Below are 22,069 nucleotides of genomic sequence, written 5' to 3'. Positions count from 1 at the left end.
GATGCCCCTATGCTGTGAAAAAATCCTGGTGAGAACACTGTATGTTGTACATGTAAATGAAAGTAGTGAGCCTGTTCATACTCTTCAAGCAAAGGTTAGTGGAGAAGATCGTGACCATTTTATCCTCTGCCCCCTTTTTCGTCCGCCATCTCTACTAACGTGTTAGACCTGCGCTGAGAGCGTCCCAGTCCTGCTTGAGCAGCTGGCAGCCGAACCAGTCTGGGTATGCACCTGTTAAATCTTTAAAGTGATCAGAGCTTGTGCTGCCAGATACTGTACAATTATAAGTAGCGTGCACGCAGTCCAATAGTTAGTGACTCTACCTCTGGACCAAGAAGCTGTGAGTTCAAATATCGGCTGTTACGCTCACCCGACATGCACGCTGCTGCAAAGGGTTGTGGCAAGGATACGGTCCCAAATGTGACTGGATCAAGGCAGGGTGTTCTTCAGCACCTCGGCTACAAATTGAGTTTAACTTTTAATTGGATATTGGAACACCAGTGGAGGTCAGGAACTGCAAGACAATCCCACCTGCTTGAGTTTTCATGTAACAATATCCACAACAACTTTCTCTCTTGCTTAATACATTCCAATATCCTTCCCTCTTCTATGTTTTCCCCCACACCAGTATAGAGAGATGAGAAGAAGTATCTTTGAGTCAACAAGAATCAAGTACACAGAGTTCTGTCCCATGTATGGTTTAGAGTAATTATTTAATTTGTTTGATGTTGAACTCCAGGTTGGCAGCATCCTCCATGGCCTGCTGGACCACCTGGCTAAAGACAAGACCCTCAGGAAAAAGTGAGTTGGCCGTTCTGCCTGTATCACTGTGACAATGTTGGTTGTCTGCACCATTATCCTATCAATGTTCACATGACCACAGATAAAGATGTGTCTGAATCTCTATGGGTTTGGAAATCTGTTTACGGTAATTTGTGATCAGCGCAAGATCACACCAATTTATATACTGCTTGTTGGACATCCTAAAGTAGAGATTAAGTAACAGGCAAATTGAAAATCTAATACGAAAACTGGAGGTTGACTATGCTTTCAAACTCTCTACAAGGACATAAACTTTGCCCTAAATACCTTTTTTCATGTTATATTTCATATTCCAATTTAGGATATTTAAAAAAAATGTAACTTAGACTCTATAGGGACTAGCAAATTCAGGCAGTGTGGTGTTGATAGGTTTTGCAGGCAAATTTAGTCAATGATCATGTTGTTTTAGTTGGGTAATTGATTGATTAACTGATTAATTGATTGTTTTGAAACTAATCACCAGGGAAGGAGCGTCTCTGTGCGACACCTTGCTCCAGTCCTGGCCCAAGCTCGCCCCCTGGTGGGAGAAAGGGGCACTGCAGGACAGTAAGTCCACAGCTCTGACCCTGCTGAGGAAGATTCTCATCATCGACTCTCAGGTCAGAAAAACTGTTTTAAAACTGGAGTTTTTCATTACTGGATGCCTTATACCTTTGTATACCACTGTGACAGTATACCTTTGAATCGGCAAGGGCCACACAAGAAACCCACTACTTTAGCTTGTTTGTGGCAGTTTTATGCAGATAGCATTTCATTAACTTTCCAAGGTCAAAGTGTTCCATTTGTTCTGCCTGCAGGTATCCCGTGACCCCGCACACCCCGCCTTCCGACCTGTCTTCTCCATGTACCTGGACATGCTGACGGACTCAAAGTCATCACTGCCCTTTAAGGTCAGCAGCCCGTCAAGTTCACGTGTAGTTGGGCTTTTTACGATGACAGCCTTGAAGTTCTTGACAGGGTTCTAGCTAGCATGAATTTTTTTCCATTTTCCCAATTCCCATTGACAGAAAGATGTAGTATCTTTCCGTCAATGAACAGCTGATGAACAGCTGCAGACTCTCCACATCTACCTGCACAGACACGGACCTGCGGGAAGCAAATGAAGTTGCGCTGAGCTATGATGATAATGGGAATTGGGATAATGAAGAGTGTTCTTCTTTCTGTCACCTTGTACAAACTTGCATCAATTTATTCAAATGTTGACATGGATTTTTGTCCATCAAGGTTGACAGAATGGTCTAAAATATCTTCCATAGTATGAAAACAAATTCCATGGCATGACGGGTGCTGGCTAGAACCCAGGTTCATGCCATAGAATAAGTCTATAAAGTGTTGATTACATGTTTTTTTTTGTGCTCCCCAGAGCCAGGTTCTGGACCTGCTGCCATTTTTCACCGTCCTGCCATCGACTCAGCTGGCAGAACTCAAGTAAGTACACCACTTCTAGAGGCATGATCTGTCCTGGCCCTCTGTGTCACACATGTGCAGGTTTTGACTCTTGAAAGCCTGCAAAAACTACAGTCTGTAACTGTTTCTGAGCTTAAACATGCAGTTTGTGAAGCATATACTTGACAGTAGCTTCTGAAGATTGCAGTCCTCATTTATTTTACGATACACTGGAAAACTCTCCCCCTTCTCAGCCCAGGTGAGTTTTAGCTACTTGAATTGTGTCCCAGTTCCAGGGCCAGAACGTCTTGGAGAGAGATGTCAACAGATGTAATTGATGGATTGATCAAATGATTGGTAACCATGAATTGTTTCCCCAGGGCCAGACTGGACAGGGTTGTTGATTGATTGATGGCTTGTTTCCCCTGTTGCAGGGCTAGACTGGACAGGATGGTTGCCTACAATTTTCCTCTCAAGTCTGCTGAGTTCCCCGCCGGCAGCTCCAAGTACAACGACTACATCGGTGCCGTTACCAAGGTAACAAGAGATTTTTTCTTGATGTTTTAGCTTACATGACTTGTATGATATTTGATTATTCCCATGTGTAAATTGCCATCTGCTGTGTGTTCTGGAGCTCCCAGCAGTTGGATGCTACTGGAGCTGCTGGCTGCTGATCAGTGTGAAACTGCTTGTTGCCACTTACGTGAAATTTCCCATGTGTTATCTTATAGCTGCTGAGTGCTCTGGAGCTGTCCAGCAGTTTGATGCTGCTGGAGCTGCTGATCAGTGTGAAACTCCTCTTTGCCACCAATGATGAATAGTATTCCCATCTGTTACCTTATAGCTGCTGTATGCTCTCGAGCTGTCCAGCAGTTTGACCCTACTTGAGCTGCTGTTCAGTATGAAACTGCTTGTTGCCACTAATGGTGACTATTCCCCTATGTTACGCCCCAGCTGCTGAGTGCTCTGGAGCTGTCCAGCAGTTTGACCCTGCTGGAGCTGCTAATCAGTGTGATGTGTCGCGAGGCCAGACATGTGATGGAGGATGACATACAGACTTCACTGTCGAGGTTCATCAAGGGGTGAGGACAGTCAAAACGCAGTAGGCTTCTTAGTCTGAGTAGTTGCTTTGGGAAGAGTAGATTTGAAAAATATATAATTGTCTGTTTTTGTATTTTTTAATGTTAGTCAGAAGGAAAGAGAGGGTTTTTAGGAAGCTTGATAATCTGTTACTGCTAATGGTGTGTTGCTCTAAATTCTACCAAATTGTTTTGGAAGGTCTTTCATCATTGCCATCTATTTAATCTGCATTCTAGATCAGATTCTACAGTAACTGTACAGTTGAAAACAGTTTTCTTTTATTTGTTCCACTGCCTTTACATGTTGGAATGTTAACTATTCTACAGTGGAAGAATAACCTATTAAGTCAAACTTATGTTTTTCCATCATCACCGGCAACTCATTCTTGTGTTTTTACCCTCCAGCTTACAAAGTTAGCTAAATGGAAGCAAATTAGATAAATTTGCTAACAAAAATAATGCAACATCTCCCTTCCAATCCAGCATGGGAGCAGACAGACAGAAGCCAGCTCTGGACATTCCGTACGGAATATTCCGTCGGGAGGGCAGTTTTCCCAACGAGATCCGACGCTCTGCGCTTGAGCGTGTGTGTCTGCCGATGTTACGCCTGGTTCACCCCACCGCGCTGACAGAGTTCTTCACCGACCACATCCGGGAGATCATGGACATCATCGGCATCCCTCAGACTAAGGTGTGTTTGTTTGTTTGTTTGTTGTGTGTCTGCCGATGTTACGCCTGGTTCACCCCGCAGCACTGACAGAGTTCTTCACTGACCACATCCGGGAGATCATGGACATCGTCGGCACCCCTCAGACTAAGGTGTGTTTGTTTGTTTGTTTGTTGTGTGTCTGCCGATGTTACGCCTGGTTCACCCCGCAGCACTGACAGAGTTCTTCACTGACCACATCCGGGAGATCATGGACATCGTCGGCACCCCTCAGACTAAGGTGTGTTTGTTTGTTTGTTTGTCGTGTGTCTGCCGATGTTACGCCTGGTTCACTCCAACGCACTGACAGAATTATTCGTAGTCTAGTACATATACTACAGCCTGAACTTTTACCCTACCCTCCAGGCTGGTGAGGCTTCCTTGCTTGTGTGGTCTAACACCAAGTACACATTGTCTCCTGTGACATGGACTTTGTGAAGTTTACCTATCATAGTTGATGATAGCTTGTAATTTTGCCCCATCCTCCAGGCTGGTAAACCTTTTCCTACATGTTCCCTACAGGCGGGTGAATCCTCCCTGCGGACCCAGCTGACCAACAAGCTGTGCTGCTTTGAGCTGCTGGTGACCATGTACTCCCGCCTGCCACAGTTTACCTTGATAACAGCCTGAACTTTCTCCCTATCCTCCAGTCCGGAGAATCTTCCCTGCGGACCCAGCTGACGAACAAGCTGTGCTGCTTTGAGCTGCTGGAGACCATGTACTCCCGCCTGCCGAAGGAGGAGGTCAACGCCCCCACCTCCCGCATCGTGCGCGCCTACAAGGGCGAGGAGGTCAAGGTCGGGAACGAGCTGACCACCGCCATCACAAAGTGAGGACGGGGAATTGGTACTTTACGAGTCAGGTAGTAGTCATGAAAGTCTTAGGTCTTTTTGATGGATGAAATTCACACTCAGTCTGTTATTTCTTTAGTTCATCGAGACATTTTACCCAACCCAGATTCAGGCATGCCCCAAAGGCTAAGGATCTGGAAACTGGAATTTTCATGATTGAATATGGGGGTAGATTTTTTCGAGTCTTAACAAGCTTAAATTCAATATAAATCATGTTTTTAATACATTTTTCCTGTCCAGATTTGGGCATGCTGCATAGAGGGAGGATCTGAGAGGGAAAAGTGGGCATTTTGTGTATAGATATAGGGGAAGATTTTTAAAAAGTTTTCACAAACTTTGAGTCAATATGAACAATCCTTTTGAGTTTATGAGATAGTGGAGGACACTGTCTACGACCCCTATGCATCAATTATGATGTCGGTGGTTGATTGATTGATCATTGATTGATTGATTGATTGATACTTTCCCTCCTCAGATTTGGGCATGCTGCAAAGAGCGAGGATCTGCGAGGGGAAACGGGGCTCCTGGATCTGCGGCGGGAGTTCCACTGCGCGGCGTATAACGCCCTCATAGCCATCATCTCCTGCACACAGACAGACATGAAGTTCTACACCGCATTCCTCTTCCAGGAAAACACTGCAAAGGTATACAGACACTTCCTGGAAAATGTTGGGTTCGATTTTACAGGGAAACACTGCAAAGTTACTTCCTGTAATACGTTGAGGTTCAGCATACTGCAAACTCAAGGTACAGGCACTTTCACAATCCTTTCAGTGTAAGTTTTACAACATATACAATATAACAGTAATTTCATGCTGTAGAAAAACCATGAGATCATGATAGTTTTCCTTCAAGAAAGAAAAACACAACTTTACAAATCTGTTCCTTCTACAATTACTGGACAGATGCCATTTGAAACAATAATGCCCCAAAATCTGTGAATTTCGGTTACACAGACTATATAGATAGACTTTCTGTACACATTTATGCAAATAATAAAACTCTATCCAAACAGCCAGAAACAATCTAAAGACATCACTATGTACATGTGTGTGGTTGCAGTCTAAACTTTCTTCTATTTGCCTCCCTCCAGGGCCAGTTCCTGTTGGACAACTTGGTGGACTCGAACAAACTCTACCAGTTTGATGCAGAATTTTCAGTAAGCTTTGTTTTTACTGCAGCTATTTTCACATTGCTTACCACTTTATAGTGTATTTTATTCAGTTATGATAATTGTGAATCAGATGAAAGCTGTATATAACCTCTTATATCCGAAATCGCTGCATGAATCACAGGTATTAATTGTAACACTAAATCAAGTCCTCAGTAGTGCAGTAATCACCAAAGACATATTAACTTGAAGTTAGTATTTTCATCACCCAGCTGTGAGAATTGCCAGACGAGTTTAATGGTCGTGATTCTCTTTGCCCCCTCCCAGGCTCCAGTCAGCAGGAAGAAACAGTTTGTGTCCATCAGACAGGAGGTCAGAGGTCAGGACTCTCCTGAAGCAGGTAAGGAAACTCTCTCAGGGAAACATGGCTGTATGTTACAAGGCTACTGTGACAGTACAGTCAAAACTGCCAAAGAAGACGACTAACAAGTGGTCACTATAATATTAATTATAGTAAGATTTTCAATGCTTGCATTAATGGGAAATATTATCTAAGGGACCACCCAAAAGTGATCACAGTATGGCCAGGTGGTCCTTATACAGAACTGTTCACTTGTACAGGTTTGACTAATGAAAGTTCTGCCTGTAATATCATCAGGATCTGGTAAGACGGGTTGGTTCGCTCAGCCAGATCCATGAGGAAGGTTTGACATTCAAATAAAACACTGATGTCGTGTTTCCCCCAGGGACCTCCCGCTACATGCAGTCTTACCTGGCAGGCAGCAGTCTCAGCGAGGACATCAGTCAGTTCGACTTCACCAGCGGAACTCAGGTGAAGCGATCTCAGGTGAGACAATTACACAGGTATGACAACAGCACAGGTGTGTTCTTAGTACAACTGTCAGTTTGACTTCACCAGCAGAACACAGGTGAGATGATAACACAGGTGACATAAAAGAACAGGTGTGTGTTTTGACATCAGTAAGTTTGACTTCACAAGTGGGACTCTCAGGTGAGATAACTTCTAACAGGTGTGTTAAATCCAGGTGAGTTGGATAGCTCCCGGAACAGAATGATTTAGGCAAAAGTGAAGAAATGCAGCTGCAAATATCTGACTGTGTACTTACTCGTGATAATCAGCTATTTCAGTTATTAGAATCTTATATATGTTTCATTTTGTTTCCAGACTTTCAGCAACTCCCAAGAGAGACATTCCCAGGCCAGTCAGGGCTCCTCATCAGGCCTCCAAGCAAGACAGAAACAGGTACAGGTAGGGCAGGCCGGGGTGATGGGGTCAAATATTTAATAATTATCATGTGATTCTACTGTTTGTATCACAAGGTGGGTCTTCAAATCTTACCTCTTCTGTCTAAGTACAGTGTAGATTATTCAGTTCTTAGTCGATTTCATATGATATTGATAATTCATTTCATATTTTCTTGTGATTTTCCTGCTAATTTTATCAGTGCTTGTATTGTGTCATTCGCTCCTCGACTTGAATTCAGACTATGAATCACCCCATGTTACCTTGCTGTCTAAGTGACTTTGAGATGAAATTAAAGAATAGGAAAATAAATGCTCTTATTTCTTCCCCCAGGATTCTTCTGTGAACATCCATGGAGACTTCCTAGAAATGGAGATGGACGAGTTGAACCAACACGAGTGCATGTCCACCATGTCTGCTGTGTTACAGCACATGGCCAGGAACAACATCACTCCACAAGTAAAGCAGGTGGGGGTGGGGATAGGAGGTCTCTGGTTGGGGTATGGGGTGGGGGTAGGCTGGGAGTAGGGTTGGGTTTGGTGTGGGTGCAGGGGTGGTCAATTGGGGTGGGACATGTCCACCATGTCATTGTTTCTGCCTTTTTTTCCACCTTTTTATTAAAGGTGACTTTCCGAAGAGACTATCTTCATGTACACACTGACATAAAAAATTCAATGCAACTTGTGCATATTTTCAGTCACGTCCACAATGTAGGTGAAAGATGTCCAGCTTTGGTTCTAGATTGATCTTTTTGCTCTTACCTAATTTTTTTGGTCCATGCTCTACAGGGAGCAGCTCCAAAAGACATGCCTCCGTGGATGTCATGCCTCAACAAGAAGCTAGGGGGCTCTTCTACCCACAAGAACGTGAAGCTCTTCCTCGCCAAGCTGGTCGTGAACAACGAGGAGGTGTTCCATCCGTACGCACGCCTCTGGCTGTCCCCGCTCATGGAGATGATCGTGCGGGGGGAGGCCAGCGGCGAGGGCATCAACTACTTCATCGTGGACCTGCTGGTCACCATGCTGTCCTGGGCTCCTGTAGCTGTTCCTGAGGTAAGATCACCATGCTGTTCCTGAGTTAAGGTCACCATGCTGTTCCTGAGGTCAAGTCACCATGCTGTTTCTGAGGTAAAGTCACTATGCTGTTCCTGAGGTAAGGTCACCATGCTGTTTCTGAGGTAAGGTCACCATGCAATCCTGGGCTGCTGTAGCTGTTCCTGAGGTAAGGTCACCATGCTATCCTGGGCAGCTGTAGCTGTTCCAGGGGTAAGGTCACCATGCTGTCCTGGGCTCCTGTAGCTGTTCCTGAGGTAAGGTCACCATGCTGTCCTGGGCTCCTGTAGCTGTTCCTGAGGTAAGGTCACCATGCTGTCCTGGGCTCCTGTAGCTGTTCCTGAGGCAAGGTCACCATGCTGTCCTGGGCTCCTGTAGCTGTTCCTGAGGTAAGGTCACCATGCTGTCCTGGGCTCCTGTAGCTGTTCCTGAGGTAAGGTCACCATGCTGTCCTGGGCACCTGTAGCTATTCCTGAGGTAAGGTCACCATGCTGTCCTGGGCAGCTGTAGCTGTTCCTGAGGTAAGGTCACCATGCTGTCCTGGGCTCCTGTAGCTGTTCCTGAGGTAAGGTCACCATGCTGTCATGGGCAGCTGTGGCTGTTCCTGTGGATGTTAAGACTTCTTGTTTTCACGTCTTATTTCTCGCCAGGACTCATCAATGGGCAGTGCCCTGACCAGCCGACTGCTCCAGTTCCTGATGTCCAATGCCTTCCACAAGAACCTCATCATAAAACTTAAGACGTCTTATTTTCCCGTCTTATTTCCCTGCAGGACTCCTCGATGGGCCGTGCCCTGACCAGCCGACTGCTACAGTTCCTGATGTCCAACGCCTTCCATCAGAACCGCGCCGTGATGCGCAACAACCTGGAGCTCATCAAGACTGTGGTGGAGTGCTGGAAGGGCAGGATAGAGGTCCCCACCAAGTAAGTTTTTTTTTGTTTTTTTGGTGTGTGCAAATTTGCTAAGGAGGCAGGCATTGCGTACATTCTTAATCTAATCTTTGCGAGCAATGATAAATCATAAAGAAGAAGAGTTATGTCTCAAGTGGCATGTAAGTGTTTAGTATACTGAGTTATTCTAGATGTTAAAAGGCATCAGGGGTTAGGAGTTAGGGTTAAGAGTGCATTTCATGGGTCATGGTTGCCATGCCTGTTGTTTCCAGGGTGATCCATGACCAGCTGTGCGGCTCCGACCCAAACAGGCTAATGCCGTGGGGATCCAGCTGCTGGGATAGGGTTAAAGGTTAGGGGTCAGGGGCTAGAGAATAGGTCAGAAATCATGGTCACCATGCCTGTTTCCAGGGTGATCCACGACCAGCTGTGCGGCTCCGACCCAAACAGTAAGGCTAATGCCGTGGGGATCCAGCTGCTGGGCGTGGTGCTGACCAATCAGCTGCCTCCGTTCAACCCTGCCACGTCCGGGAACATCGACAGGGAACAGTACGTACCACGGGCCAAGATTATTTTTTTAAATTCACTTAGCTCATAAAGCACAACACTGAAAACAATTGGTCATACTTGTTTACATATACTAGTAATTCATGTCAAGAGGAACAAAATGATAATCACAGATCTACTTTATCAAAAACATTGACATTGAGAGCAGTATTGTGTACATGTATGAAATAGACTTTCATAGTCACTGAATTAAAGAATATTGCTTGCTGCTTGTCATATAATCAGCTACAAATTTTTGACAGGCTTCTCTTGTACAATATTGATATTGGTTAACAGCATAGCTGCAACATTGTTTATGTTTCATATTTTGTTGCTTGTGTTTACAGGTTTTTCTCGGTCGTTGCCAAAAACCTCCAGCTGACGCGGTACAAGGATGTTTACGCCGCCGCGGCCGAGGTGATCGGGATGATCATGAAGTACATGGCAGATGTGGAGAAGGTACAGGCGGAAAAATGTCAACCCCTCATGTCAGAACTTACAGTTTTTAATTCTATCTTCTTTGATTTGGACATGTTTTTCAACAAAGAATACTGATAGTGAGCAAATGATCTTTGGTCTTAAAAACAATGTCTGTGCTGACAGAAATATATCATAATAGATTATGATAAAATATTCAAATCTTGCTTCAATTAAAAAATTACCTAGTATCATAAAACAAGGGACACCAAATCATTGTAAGTTCATCATCAGCTGGCATTTTATAAAGAGGGCATCATGAAGACAATGGGCATGTTCACCGTTCAGCAGTTGTCCTTTTGAATACAAGAACTAAGAACTTGAATCAGCGTGGCATAAGCTGTTTTTCATCCAGTCACTTCCATGTGGTTGATCCTTCATTGGAAGACATACCCGCACTCCTCTAGAACAACGATTATGTAAACATTGTAATTTGAATAGAATAGAAAACGAATGTCATTTTGTGGTAGAATGTGGATTATATACCAAAGAAAGAAATGAACTGTATAAGCTTGTAGAAAACTTATTTCCCTACTTCACACATTTAAGCACGGTACAAAAATTCATATTCCTAATGCGACTAGACAAACCTCCCATTGAAAAACACGTCTGTTCTTTTATATCTACTATAACCGAAAAGCGAGGAGAAGTAGAATTTATCTAATGATAGTCATATTCTTATGTATCCGGTAACTGTACTTGTTGTTTTGTTTTGTTGTGACCTGTACACTGCCAAAAATACAATTTCTTGTATTCTAGTTTTTTCTTACATACAGAAAAATATTACTTCATGCAAGCAAATTTTTCTGTATTCAAGAAAAAGGTTTTGTCCACGAATTAAGCAATTTTTTACTTACTGAACTTTTTCTTGTAGTAAGATAATCTTTCTTATAAAAATGACCTTGGGTGAAAGATTTAGGTTCTTACACCAAGACTTTTTTTCTTATCTCAAGACCAAAATTCTTACTGCCAAGAAAGGTTTTCTTCCCTTTAAGTTTTATGTTCTTATAACAAGAATGCATTTCTCTTCTCAAGACCTAGAACTGCTTTCTTATTTTCAAGATGTAAGTTCTTACACTAAGAATATTTTCCTCACTTCAAGACCAAACATGCTTATTGCTGAGAAATGTTTTCTTACATCAAGATTTATCTTCTTACATCAAGAATCCTTTTCTCGCTTCAGGGGCAAAAATTGTTATCGCCTAGAAATACTTTCTTACTTCTAGAGCTGATCTTCTTAAACAAAGAATATTTTTCTCACCTCGAGAACATAATTCTTGCTGCCTAGAAAATGCTTTCTTACTTCTAAGATAGATCTTCTTACAATAAGCACACTTTTCTTACATCAAGAGCGAAGATTGTTTATTGCCAAGAAATGTTTTCTTACTTCTAAGATTAATCTTCTTACATCAAGAGCACAATTCTTGCTACCAAGAAATGTTTGCTTACTTTTAAGATTAATATTCTTACACCAAGAATATTTTTCTTATATCAAGAGCACAATTCTTGCTGTCAAGAAATGTTTGCTTACTTCTAAGATTAATCGTCTTACTCCAAGAATACTTTTCTTATATCAAGAGCAGAATTCTTGCTACCAAGAAATGTATTCTTACTTCTATGATTGATCTTCTTACAACAAGAATATTTTTCTTATATCAAGATCAGAATTCTTGCTACCAAGAAATGTTTGCTTACTTCTAAGATTAATATTCTTACACCAAGAATATTTTTCTTACATTAAGAGCAGAATTCTTGCTGCCTAGAAATGTTTGCTTACTTCTAAGATTAATCTTCTTACAACAAGAATACTTTTCTTATATCAAGAGCACAATTCTTGCTGCCAAGAATTTTTTTCTTACTTCTAAGATTAATATTCTTATACCAAGGATACTTTTCTTACATCAAGAGCACAATTCTTGCTGTCAAGAAATGTTTGCTTACTTCTAAGATTAATCTTCTTACAACAAGAATACTTTTCTTATATCAAGAGCACAATTCTTGCTGCCAAGAATTTTTTTCTTACTTCTAAGATTAATCTTCTTACAACAAGAATACTTTTCTTATATCAAGAGCACAATTCTTGCTGTCAAGAAATGTTAGCTGACTTCTAAGATTAATCTTCTTACAACAAGAATACTTTTCTTACTTCAAGAACACAATTCTTGCTACCTAGAAATGTTTTCTTACTCTTATAGTATAAGACTGATGTTCTTACAAGAAGAATCTCACTCCAAGAGTTACAGTTAAAATGACATGTTGATGGCTTAATATTTCTGTAAATTGTGGACTATGGTAAAAAAATGACATTGGCAAAGCTTTACAGTGTATTTAAAAAAAAAAAAATAGGTATAATAATAATATATAATTATACAATACATGTATTGTTGTACAAATACCAAAATAAATTTCAATACAAAGCCTTCTGAAACTGAAAGAACATAGAGATTACAAACTGCTATGTAATTAACATGCTATATGATTTATTACATATGATATATTTCATAATATATAATTCTTTATCGTCTTGGAAGGTGGTATAGAGCAGCCTCATCTGACTTGGATGATGATCTTCGACTACGGAAACCAAACCCTTCAACTTGTTCAAGCCCATTTCTGTTGACTTGGCATTCCCATTGGCATTCAAATGATCTTCCAACATCTGGGGAAAAAAAATGAAGACTATGTCATTAATTTTTACTTTCTGAGTTGAGCTAACTAACTTCCAGCTTCTAGAAGTGAAAGTTCCAATTGAAATGAATTCTTCACAAAGCACATCATATGTTTTATCATTCTTTAACCTATCCTTATATATGTTTCCAGAAACAATACAATTAAAATAGTCCACCCCTCAGCGGTGGAATGTAATCTTCCTATGTGTGCGGATCGCTTTTTGATTAAAATCTATTAATTCGTCGGCCAAAAAGATGTTTTGAGTTGGACCCAAAGAGGCTTTACTTATCATTATCTCTAATGCTTGATGCTTTTGATGATTAAACCAACCAGGGGCCCTTTAACTTAGTTTTTAGATAAATAAAGTTGAACTGATTTTCATATAGTCGGGTGGGGAGGGGGGCACTTACCTTTTCCATACTGCTATCCAGTGTTTCCGTGCAAAATTTGGCATCTGCTGCAGCCTCAGACCATGATCCCCATCTTGTATTATGTTCTCTTGTACCTGGGTTTTGACTTTGAAACCGACTTGAGTCTTCAATTAATACAAATAGAACTAGAAGTGAACAGCACTTGAAGGCATGAACTTCTCACAGCTTTGGCCCTTAACTGTCAACTGCCAGTGGGATTCGATTCCACCAACTGCCAGTGGGATTCGATTCCACCAATCAGGAGTTAGGAAAAGATCACATGGCAAGTGTTGCCATTGGTCAAAATTTTATGCAGATATTTGCTAGAACAATCAAGATTTTTAAAGAAAATTTAACTTGGCTTCTATTTCTTGCAATAGGCCCTCATCTTAGCCAGGAAACAACCGTTAAAATAAGAATTTCAAAGTATTTCTTGTATTTCTTCAAGTATTATTATCAAGAAAAACAAGAATTGCCTTGCTCAAAGTTTCTTGATATGAAAAATAAGAAAATTCAAGAATATAATTCTAGTTATGACTCGAACTTTGTCTTCAAGTTTAAATATCTTGAAAATTCTTGATTTTCTAAGCAGGATTCCTCAAGAAAGGCAAGAAGAAAATTCTTCTATTTACTAAACATCCCAAGAAAAACAAGAATTTCTTTCTCAAAGTTTCTGGATACAAAAATCAATAACATTCAAGAATATTATTCTAGTTATGACTCGAGCTTTGTCTTCTAGTTTAAATATCTTAAAAATTCTCGTTTTTCTAAGCAGGATACCTCAAGAAAGGCAAGAAGAAAATTCTTCTATTTTCTTAAACATCCCAAGAAAAACAAGAATTTCTTGATACAAAAATCAAGACCACTCAAGAACAAAATTCTAGTTGTTACTTGTTTTCATAATTTTGAATTCTTGTTTTTTCTTACAAAAAGAAGATAGGGGAGAGAAAAATTCCTGTATTTTCTTATACATGGCAAGAAATAGATTCTCCATTCAAGAAAAACGAGAACTTTTAACTTAATTTCTAGAAAATTCTTATGAGAGAAAATCCTTTATAGAAATTATTTCTTTATTTAAGAAAAATAAGAAAATGTTTCTTGTTGTGAGAATTTACAAGACAAGATTCTTGGAATGGTCTGTTGTGCTTTTCTTATTTATTCTTATCATTTTCAAGGAAGTTCTTCATTCAAGAAAATTTGTCCACGAATTAAGTAAAAACAAGAAAACTAGAAAAAACAAGACAAATCATTTTTAGTAGTGTACTTAGCCAAGTGTGGCAGAAATGTGCAATAAAGGTCTTCATTCATTCATTCATTCATTGATGCATGTTGTTGTCCTGTGTTTGTGCAGGTGACTGAGGGAGGCTTCCACACGCAGGTGGAACGTTACCTGCTGCCCCACCAGGTGAACAAACAGGACGTGTTTCTCACCTGCGTGCACAAGATACACCTGCACTACCCACCTTTTGCAGACAGGTGAGATGAGAGAATATCCATTGTGTCCATACATGATTTACGTACAAAGTGAATGCTGAACTGATTGAATGCTGAATCGACCTAGTCTCATGTTCTCGTGAGACTAGGTAGATGTACAGTAGACATCAGAAATTCGGAGGTATGTGTTTTACCTTTTAAAGTCTCTGAATATTTTTAGTAACTTGAAATGATTTTTTTATCATGCCTATTTTGTATCAATAGGCAATAACTAGATAGTATGGAACATGTAAAGAAGGAACCTAAATAAGACTTGTAACTGTATTTGTAGAGGCCGGGACAAGTTTTTATCCTGTTTCTAATAGATTAAAAATTTTAGATGGAAATAGAAGGATGAAGGATGACAGATGATCAAGAAGAAGATCATCCTACTACAAATGGTGATGGCAAGAAAACCTTATATTGTCATACCTTTGGAAAGAATTTTAAAGATGTTGACATCTCCTGACATCTCCTGACGGCCATGTTGTCTTCCCGCAGGTTTGTATCGAAGCTCCTCTTCATGCTGCCCAAGCTGCACGGGGTCTTCCGCACAAACTGCCTGGAGGTCATCCGAGGTCGCGTCAATGTCATCGACAACCTTTTCCTGGAACTCAAGACCAGGAACTTCCTGGGGATGCTCACTCACAGGCAAGACACAAACAGAACTTTGTTTCTATCATTTGAAATATCCTTGGTTCTCACCCTGCGTGCTGCAGGTGTGATGCAGAAGGCTACGGGACATGACATTGTACCTTCAGGGCTCGAAATAGTGGGTGCATGTGCACCTGTGTGCACCCAAAATTGGAGCTGTGCACCTAATTTTTGACTGTGGGTGCACCGGTGCACCTAGATATTTTTGTACTCTTTACGGTCAAGGTTCTCTTGTACACTAGCATACTGAATATTCTTGAAATTTAAGTATCAGTAAAAGCAATATAATCTTTTGTACTTTATTTGATGTACTGCTTGGTTGAAATTTGAAATCTGGGTAGAATCACAGATTGAAGTTCTTAAGAGAGTGTAGCGTCAAGCTTATGTTTTGGTATCATTCAACTTTATTCTATGTGGTGCACCCAAATTATTTTCTGTGCACCTAATTTTTTAGGTTGGGTGCACCAGTGCACCTATTTCCAAAAATGAATTTCGAGCCCTGACCTTTGACACAGCTAGCTGAAAGTCGAATGCAACTATCCTATGTGTACTTGAGGCATCTTCTGCTGTTTTACTGCATGCTGCTGTGTTTTTTACATGTCTGCTGTGCATTTTTTTCCTTCAGGGTCATGACAGCCAGCTGCAGAGTAATGCGCTTCACATTGTTTACACCCTTCTGTAAATGATGATGATGATCCACTGTATTCTGCGGCTCAGAGGTTGTAGGAACAGCCTCTGGCTGCATTCAGTCGAACCTACTTCTGTAAATATTTTTACAATTGTGTAAGACTGCAGTTTTTCCTGCAGGGATGATGGGAGGAAGGCCACCTCTCTGCAGATTGTTTACGCCCTGATGCGGGTATTTTACATGTTTGAATTTCTGTGGTTTTAACTGTAGGGATGATGGGCTGCAGGCCATCGCGCTGCAGATAGTGTACGCCCAGCCGCAGAAGCTGCAGGTATTTTTACATGTCTGACACTGCATTTTTTCCTGCAGGGATGATGGGCTGCAGGCCATCGCGCTGCAGATAGTGTACGCCCAGCCGCAGAAGCTGCAGGTATTTTTACATGTCTGACACTGCATTTTTTCCTGCAGGGATGATGGGCTGCAGGCCATCGCGCTGCAGATAGTGTACGCCCAGCCGCAGAAGCTGCAGGTATTTTTACATGTCTGACACTGCTTTTTTGCTGCAGGGATGATGGGCTGCAGGCCATCGCGCTGCAGATAGTGTACGCCCAGCCGCAGAAGCTGCAGGTATTTTTACATGTCTGACACTGCTTTTTTCCTGCAGGGATGATGGGCTGCAGGCCATCGCGCTGCAGATAGTGTACGCCCAGCCGCAGAAGCTGCAGGTATTTTTACATGTCTGACACTGCATTTTTTCCTGCAGGGATGATGGGCTGCAGGCCATCGCGCTGCAGATAGTGTACGCCCTGCTGCAGAAGCTGCAGGTGGAGGAGCTGCTGTACCTGCTGCCGTCTGTCGCAGCCTTCGCCTCCCACTCCGCCCCCGAGTGCCGCCGGACCATGTACGACATCATGATGTGGATATATGACAACTACAGGTCAGTCAAGATGTTAGAAAAAAGGTCCTTTCAAAACATCAGGTAGACATGCAAAGATCTCTACACACTATATTTATTCCACTGATTTCACAGCCACCCTTTTCTGGACTCCCTCCCTCATAACTCCCACCAGCCACAGACACCAGCCCTGGGGCTACCTACTCCCCTAGGTCCTAGACTCTACCATTCCTGTGTTGGGAGAAATGACACCTAACATAACACTGACAACAGCAGTATTGTTAGTTGCTGTATTTGAATTATTTTAGGGCCAGACATTCTTGGTAATGCGGATGGTATCCACTAAAAGTCTGGCAAAAATTTAGTTCGTCATGTTTCACAAGTTAAATGTACTGATCAACTGTTTTATGACTCTTTCTTAATCATTTTGTGTTAATTGGTTGATTTTGTTGATGGTGTTTACTCCCAGGGAAGAGGCGACCCAGCAGGAGACGGCAGGGCGTGTTCTCGGGACAGCGAAGGACTGTCTGCTGCAGGGGCTGTCTGATGAGGAGTCTTATCTCAGGTCAGTCTCATGTCTTACCTCAAGCATTTGTTAGGAATTATGACCCACATGTACATGTACCTAGCTGTTTGTGTCTTACCTCAAGCATTTGTTAGGAATTATGACCCACATGTACATGTACCTAACTGTCTGAGTGTGTCTTACCTCAGTCTGGTCAGTCAGGTATTAATGTCTTTATCTGATCATGAGTCTGTAATAATCAGCTAGCACGGTAACTGTTTGGTGTTACACCAGACTTGAATGACTGATGACATGTGACATCCGAGTTACCGACATGGGACTGTCTGACAATTACAAAGAGTCTTGACACTTGACACTTTGACCCTTGCTATATTTGCTTTGCTTGTGCCAAACTTCCGGAGCCACAAGAGCCTAGAGAGAGCACACAGAGCAATATCTCGCCGAATAAACAACCTTTCCTCCAGGCTGCTTGTGCAGAACTTCTGGAGCCACGAGACCCGCCTGCCGACGGGAACGTTGGAGCGACTGGCGGCCATGTTGGAGTGCATGCACTCCCCACTGACAGAGCCTCAGTACTTGAGCTACTGCACCAACCTACTGCTGGAGATGACATCCCGCAGTCCCGACTTCTCGCGGGAAATCTTCCAGCATCCACTGTCCGAGTGCAGGTTTCAGGTCAGACACAGGACAAGGATTTCTTTTGTTTATTGTTGTCTTTCATATCGTTTGATTGCCAATGGTGTATGACTATGACTGTCAAGATGCTTGTGAAGATTTTGATGAAGTCTTAAATGTGCCTTCAAGTTGAAGTTATTAGTAGCGTCCAAGTTTATCCTACCTCATCAAATGTTTAGATCTGTGTTGACGTTGCTACAGTTGTTATCTCCATGAAAACAGGCTTTTTCATGGAGATACTGTTTTGCTTGCGTTTGGTGTTTGTGTGTATGTATGTGTCACCGGACGCTTAAAGTCACCATAACTGTAGAACCTATACATGGATTGTAATGATTTTTGGTATGTGGGTGGGTGTTAAGAGGAGAAAGGCCAAGGTCGATTTTGGGCCCCCTGGCATGTGTGACTGGAACTGCAATGGCGTATTTGTTAAAATCTTCAATGTAGAAGAACTGAAGAGTGGATCGACAGATCGTCATGTTCTTTGGTACACAGGTAGGCTAGACCAAGTTGTACACACTTAAGTGCAAACTATGCAAATGAGACCGAATTTGCATAAGTAAGGAGGTAAATCGTTTGCATGTGTGTCGTCGGATGCTTAAAGTCAGCATAACTGTAGAACGTGTAAATGGATTGTAATGATATTTGGTATGTGGGTATGCGCTGGGAGGAGAATGGTCAAGGTCGATTTTGGGCCCCCTGGTTTGTGTCCCTGGAACTGCAATGGCCTATTTGTAAAAATGTTCTAAAGGGGAATAACTGAAGAAAGGAACAACAGATTTTCATGTTATTTGGTACGCAGGTAGGTTGGACAGAGATGTACACACTGAAGTGCAAGTCATGCAAAGTTAGTGTGTTTGCGTGTGTGTGCGCGTGTGTGTATGAATGTGTCACCGTGTGTGTATGTATGTGTCACCGGATGCGTAAAATCAGCATAACTATAGAACGTGTAGATGAATTGTAATGATATTTGTTATGTGGGTAGGTGTGGGGAGGAGAAAGGTCAAGGTCGATTTTGGGCCCTCTGGTATGTGTCACTGGAACTGTAATGGCGTATTTGTTAAAATCTTCAAAGGAGAATAACTGAAGAAAGGAGCGACAGATTTTCATGTTATTTACTTGGCAGGTAGCTTAGAGAGGGATGTATACAATGAAGTGCAAATTATGCAAATTGGACTTAATTTGCCTAAGTAATGGGAAAATCTATATTTGCAGTGTTGGCCATTGTGGCACTTCTAACAGCTGTTGATAGCGAAAGTGGGTCACTGTGGAACCTGAGCCCCCGACAGCTGCAGGTGGCCGGGGGTCATACTATTGAGCGATATAGAATGGGGGGAACTGGTTTAATACAAAAAAAAGTTTCATGGAGATTTTGGGTCCTAAGACTCTTGTTTGCGTTGTTTTTTCCCTCAGTACATGTCCATTCCAGCACTGCTGTTACAGTAGCACCCTTTTTCATTTCGTCTTTCCTGGAAGCAGCATAATGTTGCCATGACACTCATTTGTTTGTTTTGCCCAAATATAGGATGTTCAGATCGACCATTCCTGGAAGCAGCGTCACGTTGCCATGACGCCCATGTTTCTGGAGACCCAGTCGAGCCATCCGGGCTCCTCTCAGTCCCAGGCCCAGTCTCTGTCCCAGGGTGGCCAGGAGTCGCTGGGAGGTCAGCTGAGGGCAACGCAAGATGTTCTACAGTTCACAGCCACACAGGCAACAGGTGAAGCATCTTTGTTGAAGTTTGTTTTTTGTTGTGCAATCGTTGAGTTTACAGTTCACAGCTATACAAACAACAGGTGAAGCATCTGACCGTGTATTAAAGCTTATCATAAATTCATGGCTATGCAATTTCATTTCTTAAGTTCTCTGATAACCTGAAAACCGAGGACTGAACCAAACGGAACAAGTAACTGTTACCTTGCATATTTTATTGCCTGGTTGCCTAACCTTCATCGTTGAATATAACAAGAAAATTTAAACCTTGTCCTCTCAGTGGCTCCGAAAAACGCGTACAACTGGCTGACCCAGTCGAGTCTGGACACATGTGCGGACTACTCCATACCGCTGGGAACAGAGACCCAGTCGTCGCTGCTCCTCACCACCAACAGCCCTCAATCACCTTCCTGAGAGTCAAATCAAAGACGACTTTGCTTGCCATTTATTGGGTATGTCATATTTAACTAACAAATAATCTAATAGACAAACTCCTTTTTTTATCTCAGCGGCTCCGAAGAATGCGTACAACTGGCTGACCCAGTCCAGTCTGGACACGTTTGCCGACTACTCCGTCCCACTGGGAACGGAGACCCAGTCATCGCTCCTCTTCACCACCGAGGCCAGTAAGAAGGCAGGCAGGGCGCGCCGGCTGAAACCGGTCGGACCCGGGTTTGGGTCGGACCGGCTGAGTGTAGGGAGGGACCAGACCGATGGAAGGGCAGGTGAGAAGGGAGGTGTACTCCGGGGTACTCATTTCACCTGTAGATGTACTATTAAGTGTTAACTTTGTTGACTGTAAGATTATCGTTCCCAAAGAAATAATGTCAGAAATTACAAATATCATGTACTTTAGCTCTGCAGGCTCAAATCACTAGTAGAATGCAATATTGGGCGTTTGTTGATTGTAGAATTGATGAAGCAAAGAAATTAGAATCAATGGAATTCTTCTTTTTTTTTTGAGAAAGGGACTTTTGTCTTGCTATGCCAGCCCTTATATAACCCACATGCAGCTGAAAACAGATGTAGAATTAAGACAGTACAAAATGTAAAAAGATAGTAAAACTTCATCTTTTAACTTTAACTAGTTTGATGGCATGTTGCTTTGTTTAGATAGATCACTTGGACCAGTCTGATTCGCTAATGAAATTCCCAATATTTTAACTAATAGTGATCGACTTTGTGTAGAAGTTTGTACGACATACATACTGAAGTTTTTAGGATGTAAGGTTGGTTTAAAGTGTGCTTCTTGTGTTCTCAGCTGACGACTCGCAGCAATCGGAGATCCTGAGGCTGAAGAGACGTTTCCTGAAGGACCAAGACGTAACCAGGGCCTTCCACGCCCGGCGACAAATCAGGATGCAGAGAATGAGAGAAGTGAGTTGGAGAATAAATGGTATAAAGACAAAGGAGAAAGTACCTAACTTGTGAACAGTCTAGACCATGCTTTATATGAATTTTGTTACATGTACTTTATGTTTAAGGGGCCTACAACATTGCCATATCAGCCACCAAGCATCACACTGTGCTTGCATATTGTAATCATAAACCAGCAGCTAAGGTGAAAATTTAGGGAAAACTATTCTCGAGTTGCATGCTACTGGAAAAGATTGTAGTCCTTGGGATGGGACATGACGCCGTGGTCCATTTGCACTTGTTCAAAAAATACAGTCATGTAGCTAGGGGAATTTCATTGTTACAGTAACTGAAAAATACTGCACAATATATATTTACCATCTTTTTTTTTTTAAATAAGTTGGATGATAAACAAAATGAAACAATATAGAGGTAATGAGAACAATATAGTAAAGAATTTACCATAACTTGATAAATCATAGTACATTACTCTTTCCTCTGTTATAACCTGCCGAAGACTTAAGCTGTACAATAAGTTAAACTAGTTCAGAGTCACGTAAACTTTTGAACATATATTTTTAATTTACTTTCTCCCGCAGGAGAGAGTGAAGGAGCAACGAGCCAAGCGGGGAAACCTGGTGACGTTGTACCGGCAGTACCGCCTGGGAGACCTGCCGGATATACAGATCAAATATTCCTACATCATAGCTCCTCTACAGGCACTCGCACAGGTGGGTTTCTTTTACATGCCAGCTGGTACAGCTTTCTGAGGCTTGTAGAGAAGGATTTAATGTTGTTCAATACAACAGAAGTAGAGGAATTACCAAAAATTTTGACCAGTCCTCTGATCTTCTTCAGGATAACTCACTGGCATCTTGAATCACACATG

The 22,069-nt window shown here is 42.0% G+C and overlaps 1 protein-coding gene and 1 long non-coding RNA gene across 2 annotated transcripts in view; one reads left to right on the top strand and one right to left on the bottom strand.

Annotated features, from left to right (window-relative positions):
* The window catches only part of LOC136440493 (DNA-dependent protein kinase catalytic subunit-like), a 63,008-nt gene that overhangs the window by 26,078 nt on the left and 14,861 nt on the right, over nt 1-22,069 (top strand). Inside the window, exons 41-68 of the mRNA XM_066436543.1 lie at nt 740-801; nt 1,286-1,421; nt 1,620-1,712; nt 2,186-2,250; nt 2,643-2,745; nt 3,163-3,290; nt 3,771-3,982; nt 4,107-4,234; nt 4,644-4,822; nt 5,320-5,488; nt 5,938-6,003; nt 6,283-6,355; nt 6,702-6,802; nt 7,142-7,219; nt 7,553-7,687; nt 8,008-8,271; nt 9,044-9,195; nt 9,574-9,711; nt 10,056-10,167; nt 14,617-14,741; nt 15,240-15,389; nt 16,784-16,957; nt 17,385-17,480; nt 17,906-18,116; nt 19,639-19,831; nt 20,334-20,549; nt 21,086-21,201; nt 21,780-21,911. Coding sequence (XP_066292640.1) covers nt 740-801; nt 1,286-1,421; nt 1,620-1,712; nt 2,186-2,250; nt 2,643-2,745; nt 3,163-3,290; nt 3,771-3,982; nt 4,107-4,234; nt 4,644-4,822; nt 5,320-5,488; nt 5,938-6,003; nt 6,283-6,355; nt 6,702-6,802; nt 7,142-7,219; nt 7,553-7,687; nt 8,008-8,271; nt 9,044-9,195; nt 9,574-9,711; nt 10,056-10,167; nt 14,617-14,741; nt 15,240-15,389; nt 16,784-16,957; nt 17,385-17,480; nt 17,906-18,116; nt 19,639-19,831; nt 20,334-20,549; nt 21,086-21,201; nt 21,780-21,911 — 3,807 coding nt within the window. The remainder of the gene's footprint in view (nt 1-739; nt 802-1,285; nt 1,422-1,619; nt 1,713-2,185; nt 2,251-2,642; nt 2,746-3,162; nt 3,291-3,770; nt 3,983-4,106; nt 4,235-4,643; nt 4,823-5,319; nt 5,489-5,937; nt 6,004-6,282; nt 6,356-6,701; nt 6,803-7,141; nt 7,220-7,552; nt 7,688-8,007; nt 8,272-9,043; nt 9,196-9,573; nt 9,712-10,055; nt 10,168-14,616; nt 14,742-15,239; nt 15,390-16,783; nt 16,958-17,384; nt 17,481-17,905; nt 18,117-19,638; nt 19,832-20,333; nt 20,550-21,085; nt 21,202-21,779; nt 21,912-22,069) is intronic.
* LOC136440949 (uncharacterized) lies at nt 12,167-13,639 on the bottom strand. Its single transcript, XR_010756735.1, has 2 exons — nt 13,266-13,639; nt 12,167-12,844 (listed from the first exon to the last, which is right to left on the bottom strand). It is a non-coding gene; the product is annotated as an uncharacterized lncRNA (long non-coding RNA).

Source organism: Branchiostoma lanceolatum, chromosome 8 (assembly GCF_035083965.1).
Source record: "Branchiostoma lanceolatum isolate klBraLanc5 chromosome 8, klBraLanc5.hap2, whole genome shotgun sequence".
In the NCBI taxonomy this organism is placed as follows: domain Eukaryota; kingdom Metazoa; phylum Chordata; class Leptocardii; order Amphioxiformes; family Branchiostomatidae; genus Branchiostoma; species Branchiostoma lanceolatum.
The sequence above is the reverse complement of the archived record's forward strand: the minus strand, read 5'-3'. Positions and strand labels throughout refer to the sequence as shown.